The 20669-nt window shown below is 35.6% G+C and overlaps 2 protein-coding genes across 7 annotated transcripts; both read left to right on the top strand.

The window, feature by feature from the left end:
* The first annotated feature begins 2954 nt into the window (after nucleotides 1-2954).
* Nucleotides 2955-15161, top strand: LOC112507704. Of its 2 annotated transcripts, XR_003068555.1 has the most exons (17): nucleotides 2955-3383; nucleotides 5231-5765; nucleotides 5841-6117; nucleotides 6223-6524; nucleotides 7910-8092; nucleotides 8271-9044; nucleotides 9156-9247; nucleotides 9333-9392; nucleotides 9477-9565; nucleotides 9641-10225; nucleotides 10832-10906; nucleotides 11121-11191; nucleotides 11289-11346; nucleotides 12156-12411; nucleotides 12556-13385; nucleotides 13693-14047; nucleotides 14829-15161. XR_003068555.1 is itself a non-coding variant. In XM_025112370.1 (15 exons), exons 2-15 carry the CDS (start codon nucleotides 5356-5358, stop codon nucleotides 13227-13229), a joined length of 3906 nt encoding a protein of 1301 aa, XP_024968138.1. In that variant the 5' UTR covers nucleotides 2955-3383; nucleotides 5231-5355; the 3' UTR covers nucleotides 13230-13578. The 2 variants fall into 2 exon arrangements, 1 of the variants encoding a protein (XP_024968138.1); XM_025112370.1 differs by lacking the exons at nucleotides 13693-14047; nucleotides 14829-15161 and having other exon boundaries at nucleotides 12556-13578.
* A 1215-nt stretch (nucleotides 15162-16376) lies between these two features.
* Nucleotides 16377-19767, top strand: LOC112507705. Of its 5 annotated transcripts, none has more exons than XM_025112372.1 (7): nucleotides 16698-16837; nucleotides 17423-17522; nucleotides 18519-18635; nucleotides 18784-18910; nucleotides 18997-19114; nucleotides 19255-19308; nucleotides 19425-19767. In XM_025112372.1, the coding sequence occupies exons 2-6, from the start codon at nucleotides 17513-17515 to the stop codon at nucleotides 19306-19308; spliced, it is 426 nt and encodes a 141-aa protein (XP_024968140.1). In that variant the 5' UTR covers nucleotides 16698-16837; nucleotides 17423-17512; the 3' UTR covers nucleotides 19425-19767. The 5 variants fall into 5 exon arrangements, with proteins under 5 accessions (XP_024968139.1, XP_024968140.1, XP_024968141.1 ...); XM_025112373.1 differs by having other exon boundaries at nucleotides 19466-19767; XM_025112371.1 differs by lacking the exon at nucleotides 19425-19767 and having other exon boundaries at nucleotides 16377-16837; nucleotides 19255-19423.
* The last annotated feature ends 902 nt before the right edge of the window (nucleotides 19768-20669 follow it).

Raw genomic sequence — 20669 nt, forward strand, 5'->3', positions numbered from 1 at the left:
GTAGCATGTCATGCTACAAGCCACGCCTTAGAGTCGCGCCACGGGCTTTAATGTGGTGACAAACCCAAGCTTCGACGTCATGGTCGCCATAACCCGTTTTTTAAAACCTTGTGCATAACACGTGTTGTTATGTTATCTGAGGTTTGATCGGTCTATGATGCCCCCTTTCTAATTTTGTGTTGTGATGAGGAGGGGCAAATGTAACGGGAAATGAGGGGTCAGCTAGCCCTTATCAATTTAAAAATATTATTATTATTATATACACGTTTCGTTTTGATTCAAGTAGAATTTTATATTATATTTATTAAGCTTCAAATCATTACTACAATTTATAGACCAACCACCAGTGATGAGAACCAACCATGGTATGACACGTGTTTTTTTTTCAAAAGACGTATGGTTCAACCATAACATCAAGGAGCTTTGTTTGTTATCAGTTGCGCGATGTAGTGTCATACGTGCCACAAATTTTTGATACACCTTAATTGGTTTGTTCAAACAAACAGTATAGTCATGATTATCGGACATTGAAACAGTCAGTTGCTCTCCTTTTTATAATAACAGAAACCAAGACGAAAAATTGACCATCTTTAATACTGATTACGGGGTTGTTTTTTTCTTTTTCAAGTAAGCCATGCAAGGATTAAGTCGTTAGTTTGGTAAAACTCGTGTGTTTGGTTAAAGATCAGTAATCCTTTGTTTAACGTATTGAATGCACTATACAATTAACATAAACTACCATTTTATTCCTCGTATGATAGTAAATGAATGGAAATGATTGTGTGATAACCGTTTTGAATGTATAAATACAATACATGAATAATTTATATGAAAAACGTATGATATAATATAACGATATACATTAAATGACACTGTGATTAGTAACTTAAATTATCATTAAACATGACATCATGTAGGATTTATCTGTTATAAAAACATGGTATGATATTCAGACGGTACAGTCAAAGTTAACACGGCTGAACACGTAATTGAATTATATATGTGTTTTATAAACATTATAAAACAACACGTAATTCAATTTAATACGTAGTTTAATAAAAATATTTCTGTATTAATTAAAAGTAAGTTAAACCTAAAAACATCGTTTTCGCTATTAATGCGAATGATCCATGCATCGGCATGCACATACAATAAATATGTACCAACTTGCATAATGATGCTGAACCCTGCAAATAATCAAACAAGCCGGTAAGGGAGGTGTGAACATGAATTCAAAAGTACATGATAAATCTGATTGCTACTTGTATTTTTCTCTGTGTTTCATCATCTAGGTGAAGGAGATTTGTTAGATTTGATGGGTACTGTATTTAGAGCGTATTAATATTGTTTTGATTATATTGGATTTGATAAAATATCTTGCATAAAGACTGTATATATTTTGGTGACAGATCTTTAAATTATTACGTCACCTTTTGCATGAACATAATATATATATATATATATATATAGAGAGAGAGAGAGAGAGAGAGAGCAGCAATCAAATACAAACCACCCAATTTGTACAAACCGTGCAAACCACTTTCATCCGTCGATTTCATTGTTTAATATTATGAAATTTTTCATGAAATTGTTTAATCATGTAAAATTGTTTCATGTAATATTTTTGTATGAAGTTGTTTCATATATGGTTATGAAATTGTTTCGTATAATACTTAATGAAATTTTAATGAAATTGTTTCGTGTATTTCTCTAAAATTAAAATAATGAAGACGATAATATCCATGATTAACACCCTTCATAATAAAAATGATTAATCAACCTCTCATAATTACAAAAAAAAAATTCCCGAACAAAATGAAAAAATATGATTGATTGAATGAGATTTGTACAAATAACGTGGTTTGCAAAGTAAACCTTCTCTCTATATATATACACACACACAAAACACACATTTTGATTACATTTTTATTAGGAAATAATTATAATCAAAAGTTTAATATAATTTAGGGTAAAATAAACTCTTTTTTTTATATTCAAATTGTTCATCGAACACAACATACATACAATAATTTAGGAAAGTAATCGAATAACCTCAAATCATATCGGGTTATTGATTAATTATTAAGTCGTAAACAAACAACTTTATATGGTTGAACGACAAGCATTTTTTCTTATAATCTTTATTTTAATAAGAACGGGGTACTCGTCTGATAACAAGAACATGACTTCTAAGATAAACGAAAAAGTTATCAATACCATTATAAATATTGACGTAATATACAATCGAGCGAAAATCACAAGACGTGACATTTTCTTTGCAACTTTTGTTGTAAGAAAACATTCGACACTCCTCGTTCAAGCTGCTTAACACTAAACCAACTATAATAAAACATCCATAAACCAGATTGGAGTTGATTATGTAAACTAATACCCTTCCGAACTTTGGTTATGCTTGAAATCAAGTGAATTTATACACACATACTGTGAATTTAGTGTATAGGGTTGAGTTCGTGTGAGAATGAACGCTATAGTGAGAATGATAAAACTGGATATCCACCATTTAATCAATCATAATTGAAGATCGACAACAATGCAGTACATCGAGATGCACCGGATCAGTTTCCGCGATAAATACAATTCATATGAGAATGAGATTAAAAGTGATCAAGACTCCAAAATTCTTTTTACGTTTCTAACTGTAACTTCCATCTTCACACGATAATTCAATTTAGGCGGTGTTTGAGATTGCTTATAAAAATAACTTATTGACTTATTCTGGTGTGACACCGATAATAAACACTTTTGAGTGTTTGGATGAACAACTTATACTGGTGCTAAACTGGTAATAAAGAGTTTTTGAAGAAGTTAAATCTTTCTTACTTATAATAAATTGATAAATACTTTTGTAGAAAAATATAATTTGTTTTAAATAAGCAATCATATACACACCCATAATATATATAGAGAGAGAGAGAGATAAATTTATGATTTTTGAAGACCTAAAGAAGAAAGAAAATGAAAAATAGAAAATAAAAAAAAAGGCAGGCTTGAGCTGTTCAAGCCGACTTCAACCTCATTATTCCAATAACACCCATCATCTAAACCCATGTTGCACCCCCATCGTGCGACGCAAACCATGGGCAAAACGGTAATTTGGTGTAGAGCCAACCCATTTCCGATCATAACACTGGGGGAGGCGCTGCCATGGCTTCGGATGAACCTTCGATTTTCTTGAGACCCGAACTCAAGAACACATCTTATTATTATTAGAATCTTTCAAAAAGGAAAAAGAAAAGGAATAGGCAAGGTAAATCCCCAAATTTGCAAAAATAACCTAACCGTAATTTTCCAAAAAGTCGATTCAGCTTCGTATAAACCCTCACAGGACGAATTTTACGCGCGATTCGCAGTTATAGCTAAAGGTATTTGTGTGTTCGATCTTCTTTTTGATTCATTAATTTTCTTTTTAACGATTTAGCTTGTGGGTTTTCAAAGATTCTGCTTAATTGATGCTTGTAAGTCGTATTTTTTGCGTCGATTGGGATTCTAGGGTTTCAATAGGCAGAGATTTGTGGGGATTAGGTGTATGCAACTGTTTAATTATTTTGCATGTATTTAATCTTTGACTACTGAGCTAAATTCGAGATCAAAAGTTTGTATTGTGTTCTGCTTGGATGTACTGACTAGCTTGTTATTTTGTTTTTAATTAATTAAGTAATTTAATCTTTTATTGTGTGTTTGAGCAATATACCGGGTTTGATTTGGCTTTGGAGGAATATCTACTGGAAATCTATTGATCAGCTTAGGTTAAGATGATATAGATACAGGAAGCATGAATATAAAGTTGTTAATTTTGATTTGCTAATGATTGAGTTCATTAGTTCCTGTCATTTGAACTAAAAGTTAACGAGTGGGAGAGCTACGCGTGTGGTGTCTCCGATGCTGGAGGCATCAAGATTTGGTTTTCTAACTGCCATTGGCAATCCATCAAGATCCCCTGATCCTTTTGAACAGTTATCAAGATACTGGGAGGTATTCTGTATAGTGCTTATGATATAAAAACATTCATATGTATCTTTTGCGTGTGTGCTTATGAATCTTTGCTTAATGGAACATAATTTTTGACATGCCAAAGGGTTATCTACTGGCTGTTTTCTATTTAAAGTTTTCAGAGGGTTTTAAGTATGATTACGTGTTGCATGCTGGAAAATTATAGTCTGGGAAGTTAATAATGTGAAACTTCATGTAACCAAAGTGAACCGACATAATTGGATTTTTTTGTTCCAAAGTTTGGATTGTTTTTAACTCTTTAACGAGCTCTGGCATACCAAGTTGCAGGATACGAGACATTAAACATTTAATTAGATCTATAATCATAAATAATTACAACAGGAGGTAAGGTGTTTACAGGACTTTAGGTGTGAGAAAACTAGTGATAATCCCACTCACACCTGTCTTTAAAGGTGAAGTATGATTCCGTTACGTAGGAGTCTTCATATTCTTTTGGTGCAACAGGGGGGGGTCTATGTGTTTTGATGGTTGTCGACTGGTGATTAATAGATTATGTCCCTCACTCTCGTACCAGATTTGCTACACTACACCCACCATGAACTCCCAACTGATTCGTGCTTATCCTTTTTGGGATGCATTCTTGAATCATTATTAGGTGAATCTCATGAAACATTGTTTGCTAAATTACAAGATACGGATAGATGTACAGGCCTCAAATGTTCAAAGAACCAAGAAGAGATAGAGATCATGTTTATGAGATGCACTTTTTGTCTTTCTAAGTTGTGTCAAGCCGCTTCGTGTCAGTTCGTCAAACTTTCTATTCTTCTCAATGAACTACTATGATTTTCTGATGGTAGTCGACATAAATATATACGGGGTTGGCATTGAGTTGAATGTTGTCGTTTCTTTTCTTTCTATAATTTTCTTCCCAGTTTATGGATTTTACTTTTTCATCCCAAGAACACTTGTACTGCTTGTTCACTAATCTAAAATTCTTAAATTGGTAATAGTTGTCTCCCATAGTTTTGTGGCTGACTCCAATAGTTAGAATCTTGTATTTTAATCACTTATATATATATATATATATATATATATACATGTTCATCTATAGCATTGGTAGTTCGTATCTAGATTCAAAGCTTTGATTTTTGCCAATTGCAAGAACCCAGTCTAAAAGGGAATTACTTCAATTTATCTTCTATTTTATTTGAATTATTGATGCAAATCTGATGGACTGTACGATATTTGTGATTGTTAGGTTTTATCTTTCTTTGCTGCCAGGAGATTTGGGCTTCACTTCCATGTGCTGTGACACTACAGTCTTGTCATGCACAACTGTGTTCACAAGTCTTGTAACACAGAGACTGTTTATGAATTGATGCAATGGCATCATCTGGTAAATTTGACTTATCATCTGTTAGCCCGGATAGGCCATTGTATAATTCTGCACAGCGTGGGTCCTATACAGCTGCTTCACTGGATAGATCATCCAGTTTCCGTGAGAACATGGAAAATCCAATCTTGTCATCCCTTCCAAGCATGTCAAGAAGTACCTCAACCGTGACACAAGTGGATGTGACTAACTTTTTACACTGCTTGCGATTTGATCCCAAGTTAATGGCTGCCGAGCATAAGTTCAACCGACATGGGGATTTTAAGCGACTTGCTAGTGCTGTCCTTGGTTCACCAGATGCGTCACCATCTGGTTCATCGAAAGGCAAACTACCTTCTTCCTCTCCTGAGGATCTGAAACGATTAAAAGCTGGTCTGCGTGAATCCACCATCAAAGCCAGGTACCCTTTTTGTTTATCTTTGTTATACTTCTGGGATTGCAGATTATGGTTTGTAATTTTTCTATTATCCATTAGGGAACGGGTGAAGGTCTTCAGCGAGACCTTGTCGGTGATCAACAAGTGTTTCCCAAGTATTCCTTCGAGGAAGAGATCAAGGCCAGATGCTTTGCCTGGTGATCGTTCAAGTGGCTTACTCCTGAATCGTGCACCTACTGGGCCAGGTGTTGGTAAGATGGGTACCCAAAGTCATTCCCTCACAAGTGCATTTGACTTTGAGCCACAGAAGGTTGAAGAAAGGGGTAAAAATGCCATTCCTAACAAACGAACCAGAACTTCAATGGTGGATCAAAGGGTTTGTATCTCGAACAAACTGTTCTTTCTTACGGTTTCACTCTGTGTTCTATTCAAATTTTTGGTTTTCCTGCAAATCCTCATTTTGTAATTTTGACTAATATAGGCGGAGGTTCGCCCTAACACTCCTGCTAGATCAGCTGGAAATGTAGACAGGGATAAAGAAGTGTTAAGACTTCCGAATAGTAATGCTCTTCAGGGTGACGATCGTGCATTACCCATTGTAGCTGATGGTTGGGAAAAGGCAAAGATGAAGAAAAAGCGTACTGGAATAAAGGTTGATGCTGCTCCTAGTCCAAGCTCAGTGTCTACAAAAGCTATTGATGGGTATAGGGAACCCAAACAAGGAATGCATCCACGGCATCTTCCTGATGCCATGTCAAGGTTAAATGATTCCCATGGGTTCAGGTATCAATTTTAATACCTACAAGTCCTACAACATTTTGTTTCATTCTTTGTGCTTGTTTTTGTTTTTGGAGTTTATTTGGATGTCTTTCTCAAGTACTTGTGTGCTACTATTTATGCAGTGTTTTTTGTTATAGCTGTTCCTGTGTCTGTTTTTGTTTGACTAGCTGCTCCTGGTAGTGGTAGAAAAGTTATTGTTATAGCGGGATCATCTACTTAACGTATATCACAATTCACATGTAAATCTTTCAAGTGAAAATCACTAACTTGACAATTGGGGTTGGTATGGATTGAGCTGCTAAAGGAGTTACGACTTTGTGCCAATTAGATTCTGTAAAAACTAAAATCTATGGTAACAACTTAATGACCAGTGTCTGATTGGTTTTATGAGCCGTTACAGAAGTTGTATTTATCATGGCTCCACATTCTATAGAAACTGAAATCTATGGTCAACTTAGTAAATAGTGAATCTCAGTAGAATGCTCTGTTGTAGCTTGGATCAAAAGAGACTGGTATTAATACTTCACGTCTGTGTGTTTTTCTTGTTGCTGGAGCAGAAGATACTGCAGCACTAGAGTTCTGCTTAAAGTGGCCTCTAGTGATCTTATAGAGTTCACCCTAATTTTTTTAGTGTATAAGCTTGCAAATCTTTATGCTTTAAGTATCCCCTTCGATAGAAGCCTTGCCTGAAGATATGTGTAGATATGACTCGTAAGAGCTTAATTCATTTCATTATCTTTGTCAATTGAAGGTGGTTCTGCCAATTCTAGAAGTTGCTTTATGGGCCAGATATTTGTGAAATTGAAGTTCTTGTTCTTATTTTGGCCAACATTTTGACACTTGTATATTGCTCATGTAGTTTATTCATGTGGTATCTTGACATTTATTATAGAATTCCAGTGTAGTTACTGGGTCCTGAGAAATTGTTTTAGAAGAAACCAAGCATTTTTATAGATACCAAAAACATGTCAGTATTTTCACAGCATGTTCCTATGAGTGATGGAATGCTTAGTCTTAGTAGTGAGGTTCTTTGTTTGACAGTGTTGCAATGAACCTGAGATGATGTTGCCTGTATATCATTTCTTTATGAGGCTATTTTGGTGCATTATGACTCTGCATTATACATCAATTACCCTTTTCTGTTGTGATGAATCGGAGTGGTAACATTTTAGTTATTATTATTTTTAATCTCGGTGATATATATGTAAGTGTCTCTATTTCTCTTTCTTTATGCATATTCCCTTTTGTCCATAAACTGAACTTCTGCTTTTGTGTTTATGTGGGATTAATTAATCTGCTAGAGTGCAATTCCCCTAAAAATGCTATACACCCATGTTATATATATTTTTATTCATCCGAGGGTCAATCTCATGAATATCTTGATGTAGGCCAGGAGCTGCTAATGGAGTAGTTGGAGGTGGAAAAGCTGATGGTTCTTCTCAGCAGGCAAGTGTGGGAATACGCTCTTCAATACCAAGGCCAGAGCAGGAGAATACATCCCTTCTCCATGATAAAAGAGATAGAAGTACTAGTTCTGAGAAGGAAAGGACGAATCTCAGATCTATTAACAAGTATGGCACACCTTTCTACTATGAGTCGTACTTGGATCATATTTCATGTTTTTTGCCTTGATTTTGTGCATGGTTTTGTTTCGGTTTTTTATCATGTTTGAATACTCATTTCTGCTATCAATGCTTCTTTCACATTTTAGGTTTTTATTCAATATGTTAAATCATCTAGTTTTTATAGTCTTTCCTTTATGACAACCAGATCCAATGTCCGAGAAGAATTCATATCAGGTAGTCCTACCTCTAGCACAAAAATGCACGCGACTGCTCGAGGTCCAAGATCAGGGTCAAATATTGTTCCTAAATCATCAACGGTAGTTCAACGAGCAACTGCTTCGAGTGATTGGGAGCTGACTCACGGTACAAACAAGAACCCTGGAGCTTTTGGCTCTAGTAATCGTAAGCGAACTCCTTCAACACGGTCTTCATCTCCACCAGTAGCACAGTGGGCCGATCGGAGACCCCAGAAGATATCACGTACAGCAAGGAGAACCAATCTTGTTCCTATTTTATCTAATAACGATGAAGTCCCTGCTTTGGATACTAGTGATGTTACTGGTAGTGAAAGTGGAGCTGGGTTTGGCAAACGATTTCCAGCCAATTCTCCTTCTCAGTTCAAATCAAAAGGCGATCATTTCCCATCATCTACATTATCGGAAAGTGAAGAGTCGGGGGCTGCTGAAATCAGATCTAGGGATAAAGGAAAGAAGTCTGATGAAGTGGAAGAGAAAGCTGAACCGAATGTTCAAAAGATGTCAACTTTAGTCCTGCCAACAAGAAAGAATAAGATGGTGAATGGGGAAGACATGACAGATGGAGTTCGTAGACAAGGCAGAACGGGGCGAGGCTATGGTTCTGCACGGGCTGTTACGCCAATGACAGTTGACAAGATTCGCAACCCTGGAACTGCAAAACAACTTAGAACTGCCAGACTTGGTTTCGACAAGTCTGAAAGGTTGTACATCCTCAATTTTCGAGATAAAAGATAAATTCTTTTTAGTAGCCGTTTCCTATATGTTGCTTATTTCTTTGTTATTGAAATTCGTATCGCATGGAATTTCCACAGCAAATCAGGCCGCCCTCCCACTAGGAAGCTATCTGACCGCAAAGCTTATACACGTCAAAAGCATACTGCAATCAATGCAGCAGAGTATCTTGGTATATCATACGTCCTATATATACTCAAATTTGCTATATGACCATATAATTTCTAAACTTTTTTGTTCTTTTTCATTTCTCTTAGTTGCTTCTGGTGATGGACATGAAGAGCTTTTGGCTGCAGCTAATGCAGTTATTAATCCCAGTACAGTTCTAAGTCGTCTTCTCGTAAATTTTATGCTTGAATACTAATATTCGGTAATTCTAATTGCTGGATTGGTGATTGCAGATCATGCTTTGTCGAGTCCATTCTGGAGGCAGATGGAACCACTTTTTCGGTTTGTATCTGACATGGACATGTCCTATTTAAAGCAACAGGTGTCGGTTCTTTCTTAAAAGATAACATTAGATGTTGAAAATGCAAATTTTAATTTTTTTATGACTCTTATACAGGGTAGCATTCAGTCTACTATTACGACCAATAACCCAGTACATCTACGCTTAGATAGTTCTGGTACACTTCCTAATGGAACAGACAGCAGAAGTATTGAACCAAGTCCGGAACGTTTTGCACCAGAAACTGCAAGTCCCGGAGAAATTCCCCTCTGTCAGAGGCTCCTTGCAGCTCTAATTTCCGAAGAAGGAAATGACGAGCTTCCGTTAAGCGGGAGTGATGCCCACAAGTTTAATGTTTATGGATCTGGATTCGAGTTTGAGACTGATGTAGAATCCAATGCCTTCAATCATCGGTCATTGAAGAACTTCGAACTTGGTGGACATGGTACTTTCGGCGGTCATAGGATAAATTCCGCACTGAGATCGTGTAACGAGCCGATGCATAGCCCATCAAATAATCATATTATGTCCGTGCCGGATTCAACAATTTCTACGGGTTTTGATCATTCCTATAATGGTCTACTTTCAGATCCAGCAATGATGTCTGGCATTACCATTTCTGAATATCAGTATGGTAACATGTCAATAAATGAAAGACTTCTCATAGAGATTCAGAGTATTGGACTCTATCCAGAACTAGTGGTATGTTTTCTTCCCCCTTTACATGTGTTCTTTTGTTTTCAAGTATATAATATTTTACGAGGGAGGTTTAGGGGAACCCCCCCCCCCCCCACCAAAATGAAAAACGAGGAACACCTTGGTAACCATTCATCTAGAATGTATGCACATGTGCATACAAGTAATTGTAGCTGTTTCTTGGGTTTTATGCACGTGTGCATACCGGAAAAATTGCTTACAAATTATTTGTATGCACATGTGCATAGCGTCCAGATGAACAGTTACCAGGGTGTTCCTTAGTTTTTTTTAATTTTTTTGCGGGTTTACCCTGAACTTGACCCTAATATTTATATTTGGCAAAAATTCACGCACCCTTCTCAATTTTGGTGAGGATTGAACCCTAATCTCCTGGGAGGCTGGGCTCTTCTGGTAACCCGGGTACCGCTGGGCTAGTGACTCTTTGGTTACATGTGTTCTTTATCTCTCTCTAATGGAAATTTAGATTGAAGTCCCCAAAACATACTGTTTGCCACCTCAAAGTTCTTCTTGCACTATTATAAGATAGATGAGCTTATTATAAGTTGGGAAGCTTTCAAGTATTCTACTTAACACAAACACTTTCTTGTCCAGCCTGATTTACCATGTAATGGAAATGAAGATATCGGTGGAGAACTTAGCAGACTTGAAGAAAAGCACCATGAACAGGTATGAATCTTTTGCAACTCAAAATTTGGAAAAAGTTCCCTTTTTTTGGGTCTCACTTGATCAATAATGTACAATTTTGTAATCAGAGCAGTACTGTAGCAAGTTATTGTTTACCATATATATATATATATATATATATATATCTGTTACTCTGTATTTTATAAACATGAACAACTATTGTCCCGTTTTTTCTAACAATGTAGTTGATTAGCAGGTTTCCAGGAAGAAAAGCCTGCTCGACAACCTTTTAAAGTCCACTAATGAAGCAAGAGAGCGTCAAGAGAAGTAAGAATTTCCTTTAATCCACCATTTTTCGTCTCTGTGGTTTTAGCTCGGCTGCCTTTGGATGAGGAATCTAATATGACGACTTGTGTGTTTGTAGGGAATTCGAACAACTTTGTCTTGACAAACTCACTTCAATGGCTTTTCAAAAGTACATGGTAATGGTTTTTAATTTCCATCTTCTCCTCACCATCTGCTTAATTCTAGATGCATATACCCATGAAGGGTAACAGAAGTGAGGTGCTTCTTGTGTGTGTCCTTAAGACATTTCCTGCTCCCTTTTATGTGGCATCTTTAATTAACATCCTTTAGTTAGAGCCTGTTTGTTAACAGCTTACTGGGACTCACGACTTATTCGGCCAGCTATACATGACTGTTTGGTAGTGGCTTAATGATACAGAAAGTAGCTTATTCAGTAAGTTTCTAGGGGAGAGCTTTTTGCAGAAAGCCAAGTCTTTTCCTTACCTGCCCCTCTCAATTAAGAAGTACGCTGCTTCCATCTATGAAAAAGTTCTCCTACACAAATACCTTTTCAATCTATAAAAACAGATTAATCCACACAGACAACTTTATCCATACAGGAGTTGATGCAAAACCAATGAAACAGGCCCTTAGTCTATAACCTTACATTTCTTTTTAAGTAGTTATCAAAAGTCAAAATGGTGGATTTTTCTAATTTTCTGTAAGGTCCTCTTCAGATCACTTCAGGGGGCTGAATGAATTTCAAGGATATTGTCATTTACTCATTTGTGCTAAATAAAGAGCTAGATCTATGCCTTCTAAATTTACAGTAGCTAAATCGGTCTTCTAATTTTTAGTAGACATCAATTAGTTTATTAACTTTGTTCCTCAAAAAGTCTACGGTGAACACTAACCTCTCGTCATTCAAATTCTTGCATTCACACTCTTATTGAAATACCAAAATTGTGATGTTGATCATGCTTTTCGTTCAATTAATGTTCATTAGAGTTGCTGGGGTCCTCATGCACCCGGTGGTAAAAGTGTTGGTGGCAAAATGGCCAAGCAAGCTGCTTTAGCTTTTATGCAACAGACACTGGATCGATGCCATGAATTTGGAACAACAGGCAAAAGCTGCTTCGCCGAGCCCTTATATCGGGAAATGCTCCGCTCTGGATCTTCACACTTAAACGATGCACAAATAGATGTCGCAACCGATGGTGAATTTGGTAAAGTCTATGGGAACTCCATAGAAAGAGTTTCAGGTATGCAATTTTAATTCGAGTTTGGGTACCTTGTGTATTTTCTTTTATCGGCTGGTATTAACAATAGTATTTAGTAAATCTCGTCTGTGGTGTTCTTTTGTTTGTGCACATGGTGATTGTGGCTTTTTCTTAATGGTAAATTAGGTGCACAACTGAGCCCTTCGTTAAACAACCATGACATATATTCGTCTGATGCATTCCACTCATCTGAGCAAACTTTCGGAAAAGCCGATATATGGTCAAGCAGGGTAAAAAATAGAGAGTTGTATCTCGATGATGTCGTTGCCGGTACTTCTTCAGGAGCACCCTCAGGCATTGGAACAACAATTTTGAATAGTGCAAAGGGAAAGAGGAGTGATAGGGACAGAGAAGGCAAGGGGAACGGCCGGGAGGTCTTATCCAGAAATGGAGCTCCTAAAATTGGGCGGCCGGCATCTGGTAATGTTAAGGGTGAAAGAAAAGCTAAAACGAAACTGAAGCAGAAAACGACTCAGTTATCTGCTTCTCTCAATGGCCCTATCGGCAAGATTTCAGATCAACATAGACCAACAATGCCTTCAGTTCCGAAACCAGTCGAGATGAAAAATAACATCATCAAAGAGAAGGATGACTACAAGTTATTGGAGAACTCCGAGGAGCCACTCGATTTTTCCCACCTGCAAATTCCTGAAATGGACGTTCTTGGTGATGATCTTGGTGAGCAAGGGCAGGACATAGGTTCATGGTTGAACATCGATGAAGAAATATTACAAGATGATGATTTTATGGGCCTCGAGATTCCAATGGACGATCTGTCAGATTTGAATATGATGGTCTGACGTTGATTATGTTGTATAGACATGTTCAGTATACCAACTTACAGATGAAACATAACGGCTGGTGTCGAGAAATCGAACATGGATGGATGTTCAAATGACGTTCCCGCCCTTGATTGGATACAAATTCTTTTCGGAACCCCTGAAAAGCTTTGGATGGTATGGATTTTGCTGTTATTTAATATAGGGACTTAGTTTGTAAAAATCTTTTTTGTTCCAAGTATAAGCTAGTTCATTCCGCTCACTATATCTTAGGAAACACAGAGTTCTCGTTTGTAGCATTTAAAGATCAGGGGACAATGCCCCTTGTACATACGAATTATGTTCTCAATAAGATCAGTTCATTCATATCATACTCTACTCCACCGTTTCATATGGGCATATGTTTGTCAGTGTATATATATGGGTATCATCTTTTTATTCTTGTTTTTTCTCTGCCTTCGAGTCTGTGTCTGTCCATCATCAGGTACGCCAGCAATTATTGGAAAGGGAACAATCTCTCTGTTGCCACTGCAATTTGAAGAACCATTTCAGAACGCAATGGGATCCTTTGCCAATTCATTTGTGAATACGGTTATCAGACTAACTATATTGTGTTGTTTTTATTCTATGTAGTTGTTTCCCCTGAACGATGTAATCTATGTTGCTGTTATTGCAGGTAAGCAATCATGGAGTTTTAGCTTGTGGCAATCAAGATTCTTCGAGCTGAGGTTTTTTAGTAGCATCTAGCTTCTTGCACAAATCTGGATTTCTTGCATTGTTTGAATTCTTGCAGCAGGATGACCGTCAATCATGGATTTGCATGTAGCGGACGATAAAGGGTACGTATCTTTTTCATTTATCAGATGCCAATGATCCATTTGACCCGAGACATGGTCAAATCCAAGTATTTTATTATGATTCAAATACCAAAAAGACCTTCAAATCATGTCACATGGATCGAATGAAAGAACTTGCTGCTTTTATTCTGCAGTTTCAAAAAAATGGGTGAAAGGCTTGGTGAAATAGACATGTCTGTGAAGATGCGGACTACCTGATAAGCTTCGCGGTCTGCGCCCAGGTGGTCTTCGTAACAGAAGAGACATTTGGGTTGCATTTATGTTGAGAAGGGGCAAGCATAGTGAAATGATGCTTTAGCTTCTCTAGAACAGGAGGTTTTTTTTGGATCATTAAATTTATCAATTTGATGAAATCCATGTACACTATTGACCTTGTGCTGATGGTTCTTCGTGAGTAAGGGGCCGTTTAACAAACGCTTACCCGGGTAAGCGCTTATCAAGTCAAATTACCTTACCGGATGAATATGACAAGGACCAAGAGTCTTACCCGGTAAGTGAGGACGACGACTCTTACCACGGTAAGCGCTTACCAGGTAAATTGTTGGGTACGATGTCATTTTGGTGAATTAAAATCTTTCCCGGTAAGGAAACGATAGTGTAAAATTTTACCGATAAACACTTACCCGAAACGGCCCCTAAGTTTTTCGAATTGATTTTGTTCATCATCTTTAGACCTCATTATCTTTCTTTCCAGTGTTTCGTTCTTGCATTATTCTCGGTTTTAACTTCTAACGAAGCTCGAATCTATTTGTAATGTATACAGCGTAGGACGTTTGATGGGGACAAACGGAGAACTCCAACTTGATTCATTCGGCAGCTGAAAGGAACATTTTTTCTTTCATCTTGCATACTTTCGTGCAACGGTACGCACTCGCTCTTTTCGCTGTGTAATTTTTTGTTGATTCTAGGCGTAAGGAACCTTAGCCGGATACATGGTGTTTGATTTTGGAGGACTCGGAGGAGGGGGGGCTACAGAACAAAGGGTAATTGAAATCGCAAAATCTTTCGGAAATGGGTGGTCACATACTAATTTCATGGCAAATCGCCTATGTTGTTCTTGAAGTAAATCTTTTAGCAACAACAAATCTATACGATATTATAAAGCATTTGACAAAAACTCTTAAAAACCATTTTTTATACATAAATTATAATAAAAAAATAAATTACATAAAAAATGAGAACTTTTAAATAGTTGATTTGATATTAACATTGATATATTTTTCTTCAAATTTTTATGATATCTTCAAATTTATATTTTATTTAAAAATAAAATTATTAATGTTTTCTTAAAACACATAAAATCTTATTATAACATTGATAAAGACAAATAATAAAATAGAAAATTAAAATCAAGATGTGTCTCGCTGTATTGTGCGAGTACTTTTCTGGTTAAAAAGAACATTTAAATACAATCCAATTATTGCCCGATTCAACAGTTTGGTCTGAAAGTCTTAATTGATTCGATCTAAGCCCGAAGATTTCAAGTTATAGCGATTTGGGGTTTTCTTAATATATCTATTATTTAAGTTGAAGATGTGACATTGATGTTTATTTTTATTCTGTCTCATGTCAATGTTATAATACGGTTTTATGTGGTTTTGAAAAAAACGGTAATAATTTTTTTTTAATAAATAAATTTGAAGACATCTTAGAATTTTTTTAAAAAAAATACATCGATATTAATATCAAATTAACTATTTAAAAGTTCTTGTTTTGTTATGTAATTTCTTTAATTCAGTTTTTTTTATTATAATTTAATTTAGGTTTAACAACAAAGTAATTTATTTTTGATTTAATAATATAATTTTTTATAAAAACAATAATTAAGTATTCTGTTAGAACACAATGATTATCCTAATTATGTTTTATATTTTTTATATTTAAAATGAAATATATATCCAGTATTTGATTATGTTTATCTGCATTCTGCAGTTAGTTACACGAATTCAAATATAAAACTTTAATAAGTTGTACTTATGCATTTTTTCTGTAATTTTGAATTTTAAGTAATATGCATCAATAAGTAATACTTTATGTATAAAAAATGATTTTTATAATATAGTATAGATGTAGGCTCTTGAACCGATTTTTGCATTGAATTATTATTTATAAAAAAATGTCAAGAAAAAATAAGCCGGAGAAGTATTGGAATTGTCAATTCCATTTTGCAAATCTCATTGTGTTTGGTTCAATATATGCATTTCAATACGGAATTCCAATTTCATATATATATATATATATATATATATGATGGAATTTAATTTTCTTGGGTTTAAGAAATTCAAATTTCAAATTTTCTGGCCTTTCAGAAAAAAGACCGTTATACCCTTATATTTACTTAATTTTATCTTATCATGACGATCGTCACCACCGGCACCGTCGTAACCGCTACGGACAATAGGAGACCTAACCAGTTTGTTTTTAACAAGATTTAAACTTATGTATAGAGTAATTATAAGTTGGCATTTCTGAAAATGGGACTGAATTTAGAAAAAGAAAAAGTTTTGGACCAAATATGCACATCGAATAATAGTTGAGGGGGAAATTTTGTAATTAATTTATTGTAATGCAACAAACACTAGGAATAATTTGCAATTAGTTTAAGTTTTATTGGGTTTTGTTTTTGATAAAGAGACAAGGCACCAAGAGAAAGAGAGAGTCAATGATGATATAAATGCTGAGAATTGAAGCGTTTGATACGTTCATCTTTGATTCAACAGCTTGACTCCTAATTTGGGTGATTTCTGAAGAACAATCACCAATCATCATCAGGTTTGATTTCATCTTCAAACAAATTGTTGTGTGGGTGTTTTTGATTCAGAATTGGCGTGTTACTTTTATTCTTTTCACTTGATTTTAGTTCTTGATGAATTCTCTCAACATCTCTGTGATCATCCGAACCGATTTCGATGTTATTTGAATTTGAATTGGCTTTGCTGACTTGGTTTACTGAAATCGTATGATTTCCGTTTTCCCCCCATTATTTTATGAATATTTGATGAATTTGTAATTTAACTGTGTTAATCGTGAACTTTGAACTTTTGATAGTTGGCCGACTTATGTTATGCAGTTTGGATCGAAAACACAATTTCTTCAGATAATTTGGATTAATTATGTGCCCTTTTGAAGGATGAAATTCATAAGCAGTATGTTCTTGCGATTAACATTAGATAAATACATATTATTAACGTTCGTAATCTGGCAACGGCTGATTTTAGTTACTTGATGATTTATATCCATGAACTGTTGATGAAATTGCCTGTTGATTGCTATGAACCTATCATTGATTCAATCTATTTACAATCATTCCGAGAATTGACGTTAATGCTTATCATATTGGACTGAATTTGGGTGTAGTTTGGTGATCATACAACCAGGTGGTGCCGTGGCAGAGAAGTGGTGACAAGTAGCTTAGGGCACCCGGATTTCGATTTCAAACTAGTGCAAATGGATCAGAGTAACCATCCTTAAACTTTTTCATAAACATGCTTTTGCCTCATTATCTTAATCTCACAGTTCGATGACTATCTGCACCGTTATGTAGTGAAACCAAACCAATCCAAACCCACATAAAAATCCCGTAAGTGGGGTGCAGGGAGGGTAAGATGTACGCAGCTGTACATCTACCCAAAGGAGTAAAGACGTTGTTTTCATGAAGGCCCCAGCTTGCGAACTGCAATGCTATTTGGTGTTATCCTTTTTTGTATGTCTTAAGCTTTATTTGTTTTGGTCGGTTTGCATTTCTATTTTGTGAATCTCATATATATTTGAACAAAAGAAGATGCGAATATGATCATGTTTATGGAGAAATACAGATGAGATCCACGAAATGTTTGTAAAGCAAGTTTCATGCCATAGTTTTAGAGAAGTTGAAGAAGGTCATCAATTTGTAAATTGTTTTGGTTTTCTTGTTTCATAAAGCAAGTTTCATGCCATAGTTTTAGGGCGTGCTTAAGCACTTGCCACAGAAGTATGTTTCTATTACTTTATAATGATTGTGTTAGAAACCAAATGAACCTGATAAGTCTCACTCAGAGGTAGGGTATGAGGGTAGGATGTATGCTGATCTTACATCTACCCCAAGAGGTAGAGAGACTAGGCCTGGCCAAAATCTTTCTTCTTGTGAAGGGCAATGTGGGATTCCCTTAAGATGTTACAAACACCCCCCTTGAGAACTCATTATGATCTATAAGGTTTGCCCTACCATCCCGATGATACAAGCACTGGCTCCGATACCATTTGTAATGCCCCAAGCGCAATAGCGGGCTGGCCCAATAACTTTGAATTCAACTTAAAATCATAATGGAAGTTATTGATAGCACACAACTTGAGGTTTATAAGAAGCGCACAAATTTCATTTTCTATCAATGTGAGATGGGTTGTTACATTTTGTAATGGAACATGTAAATCTGATTACACATTGATGATACAATGGGACTTTCTGGTTTCACAGATGCTGCTATGGAAGAGGGAAAGGTTATGAAATATGGCCTTGAGTTCGTGAGATCAGTGTCGGATAAGCACCTGGATCTTTTGAGGCCCTCGGCCCGCTGTTTCTCCTTGTTTAAGGGTAAAAAGCGACCTTCTTGGTCTTCCTACTCATCCCTTTGCATTAATGGAGACTGAAAGATTTGGAATCATCAGTTTTTTTTTGTGGGTCCTTATGGACCCACAAGATAAGAAAGTTAAATGATCAAAACGAGCAAATGTTGGTGCAGGGAATACAACAAATAATGACAACAACGAGAAAGACAGGTATTCCCTTATTAGGGATGCCGATGACTTCCAACGAGGGATTTACGACAAACCTCTTCCTTGCTTTGGCTGTGGAGTCGGATGGTTTTCGTAAGTATCGTTTCTTTTTTGTATTTTGAACAAGTGAATCCCCTTGACCACCGCCCACCTCATGGTTAGTTCTTGTCTCTTTTTAGGTTCCTACTAGGACTTGCATTCCCATTGATGTGGTACTATGCTACATTTCTCTATTTCGGAAACTACTACCAAAGAGATCCTAGGGAACGAGCAGGTCTCGCTGCTTCTGCAATCGCTGTAAGTCCTCACTCTGAAAATTCGAGCATTTAACAAGCTACTCGAGCTCGATTCAATCTCAGACACAAAATAAAGTTTGTTTAATCTGGGGTGAGTGTTGCATATTTGGTATACTGAATACAATGTGATTTTGATTGCAGGCAATGGGGTTTTCTGTTGTGTTGTTGATCATAGCAGCAATCCTACTTTTTTAGGTAGGCTGCACATTTTGATCCTGTATAGATCCTAATCTTCTTGAACAAAACCCTAAAATTGTAGCTTTTCAAGTTATAATGCTTATATCTATATCTGTATGTACACCTTTTGTTAGATGTGGTTAGAAAAGCTTATCAAAAACCATTTGGGTTGTAGCGCACAGGTTAAGACTTAGGGGATGTAGTGGAAATTTCATCTTCTTGGGTTCAAAACCAGACGCTGTCAAAGCCTTTTGAAGGTTCATCTACGATGATTCTGGGTCATTCATGGTTGCGTGAGGGAGTAATCAGCCTGTAACAAAATTATCAAATGGCTTTTTTATCTGTATAAACCACAAGCGGCTGATACTTGTTTTTCCAAGATGTGTGATTTGAGGGTTAAAAACACACGCTACACGCGTCTTTTTATGAAACTTGATAACAAACCGATCATGTAAATTACTGATGTATTCTTCGATTTCCTTTTTATTGTTTTATTTATGTTGTTTTTCCACAATAAATCTCGAAGGATTCTACATGTTTCTGATTCTGAAAATTTCTTTTATATTGGAAATTTGATGACAAGCCATTTGATTTAAGATTTAGAAAAATAAAAAAAATAACCAAAGAGCCTCTGGCTTAACGGTATCGTAGTTTTTGGTTTTTTAAAAGGTCAAAGATTCAAACCTTATCAAAATTGGGGAGGGTATGCGAGTTTATTTGTTCTATTTGTCGTATGTAAATATTATATACTTAAAAAAATATAAAAAATAATAATGTTTTAATTATATGCAAAAACGATATACATTTGGTGGAAGAAGCGCAATCACAAAGTTTGGTCACCTCTAAAAATTCTAGAATATGTGTTATGTTTCTCTATCCGCCCCAAATCACACGTGCATGTAATATTAATTTTTTTTAATTAGAAGCGTTCGGCTCATGGATTTTGAAAAAATTAGAATGAATATTTTTTTGATCAAATTCTAATTTCTTTGGTTCATATAATAAAAAAAGAAAAGTTTAAAAAAATCCAATGGACTTTAGTGTTTAAAATGATTAAGTTCTTGAACAATTTTTTGGAACAAATAAGCCTTTGGACATTTCAAAACCTATTAAATAACTATTTGAACTTTCAACCTTGTTATATACATTCTTATGACCTACAAAACTTGTTAATGTGGTAAAATAATGAAAAAAGTCTGAAAAAAAGCCAATAAACTTTCATATTTTGAACTATTAAGTCCCTAAACTTTTTTTAAACAAAAAAAGTACTTACATTTTATAAAAAAGTATTTATATTAAAAATTATCAATAAATTTTATTTTAATTAAAAATAAAAAATATTTTATTAGTGATTTTTCAAAAAATAAAATAAAAAATAT

This window comes from Cynara cardunculus (genome assembly GCF_001531365.2).
Source record: "Cynara cardunculus var. scolymus isolate 2C chromosome LG 2, CcrdV1, whole genome shotgun sequence".
In the NCBI taxonomy this organism is placed as follows: Eukaryota; Viridiplantae; Streptophyta; class Magnoliopsida; order Asterales; family Asteraceae; genus Cynara; species Cynara cardunculus.